The sequence below is a fragment of the Bison bison genome, unplaced genomic scaffold, assembly GCF_000754665.1.
Source record: "Bison bison bison isolate TAMUID 2011002044 unplaced genomic scaffold, Bison_UMD1.0 scf7180017864304, whole genome shotgun sequence".
Classification (NCBI taxonomy): domain Eukaryota; kingdom Metazoa; phylum Chordata; class Mammalia; order Artiodactyla; family Bovidae; genus Bison; species Bison bison.
Window position 1 is genome coordinate 15,939,848 of NW_011494876.1, and position 1,640 is coordinate 15,941,487.

A 1,640-nucleotide genomic window follows, 5' to 3' on the forward strand; every position below is an offset into this window, starting at 1 on the left:
CTCGACTTCTAGCTCTGGGCCTCTGGAGCTGGAGGTGACTCCACCCCCACCCCAGGAGATGCCCCTCCCTGTGGGGCCCCCCAGGCTAGGCCGAGACCCCTGTCCCACCCTGGCCCAGCCCCGGTGCCCATACCTGGCTACCCAGTCCCCCCTGGTGCTGGTAGAGGGGGAACCTCTCTTTGGCAGACTCCTCGGCGGTGGGGCTGAGGGGCTTAGGGTCGGACAGGGAGCGCTGCAGGGTCTTCATGGGGCGCGGCAGCGTCTGCTGGCGGAAAGCGCTGTCAGCTGTGAAGTGCTTCTGGGGACTCACGTGAGCCTTGTTCAGCCTCTCACTGGAAGCAAAGGAGGTGTCCAGGAGCCGGTGTGGGGACAGAGGGGAGACTGGTGAGTAGAGGACCTGGGGGGACTTGGGAGGCTGGCGGCTCACGAGCTGAGAGAGGGACTCCGGGGGCAGGTGGGCCTGGTATCCGATCTCCAGGGGATCCGGCTTCTTTTTTTCAAATCTGCCCAGGGGCCCTGGGGTGACGATCTGGATGCCAGGCAGGTAGGGACTGATGGCGGTCGGCCCCATGAGCTGCGGCCCAGCCACGCCCTGGGCTTGCCCCTCTGGCTCCGTCTGGCAGGCCAGGCTCTCACCACGCCCAGTCTTCTCGGGCGCCGATATGTACCTGACGATCTCCACCTTGGGGTCAGTGACGGCTGTGATGTGAATGGCTGGAGAGACTCGGGGTAGCTGGTCAGGCTCCGTCTGCACAGAGCAGTCACTGATGGTCTGGATGCCCACGCTGCTAGTGGCCCTTGTGGTGGGGGCAGCAGCGGAGGAGGAGGCCGTGGCATCGTGCTTGCTGTCAGAGCCAGAGTCTGAGTGGCGGGAGAGACGGGACCGACGGCGGCGCACGGGCTGCTCCCACTCGGCGCTGTCCTCGTCGTCGGTCTGCACGCTGCAGTCGGTGCTCCGCCGCGCCCGGCGCCGTCGGGTCAGAAGGTAGCGGCCCTCTCCATCCTCCTCGTCCGTCTGCACGCTGCTGTCCGCGATCCTCCTGACCCCGCAGGGCTCAGGCCCCGACTCCGGCTCGCACGCATCCCGCAGGCGTGGCATGGAGTGCCGCTTCTTGAGGCCACCACTGCGGCCCACCTCCCACGGCTCCTCCGTCTGCAGCGACATGTCCGAGGCAGAGCTGGGGAGACCGCGGTGCGGCATGGGCTCACGCGGCTGCCCGGACCCCTCGGGCACGGCGATGAAGGCTGCATGGGTCAGGGGTGGCCAGTATTGGCCATTCTGGGCCATCTCTGGGGCAGCCGGGGGTGGCCCTCTGCCAGGTGCCTCACAGGCCATGGGGAAGGGCGGCTTCTGCCGCTGCTTCTGTTCCTCCAGCTGCTGCTGCAGCTGCTGCTGCAGCTGCTGGATCTGCTCCAGCTGCAGGCGCTGTTGGGCCAGCTGCTCCCGCTGCAGGGCGAACTGTGCCTGCCGCTCCTCCTGCTGCTGCTGCAGCACGTGATGCTTGAGGGTCTGCAGCTCCTGCAGCTCCCGCTGCACCAGCAGCTGCTCCTCCTCACGGTGCCGCTGCAACTCCACGCGCTCCCGCTCCAGCTCCTCCTGCAGCCGCAGCTGCCGCAGCTTTTCCAGCTCCACCCTCTCT

The 1,640-nt window shown here is 67.6% G+C and overlaps 1 protein-coding gene across 1 annotated transcript in view; it reads right to left on the reverse strand.

The window, feature by feature from the left end:
- BSN (bassoon presynaptic cytomatrix protein) overlaps positions 1–1,640 on the reverse strand; it is a 37,814-nt gene that overhangs the window by 10,346 nt on the left and 25,828 nt on the right. The window contains 1 exon segment of the mRNA XM_010851960.1: positions 134–1,636. Coding sequence (XP_010850262.1) covers positions 134–1,636 — 1,503 coding nt within the window.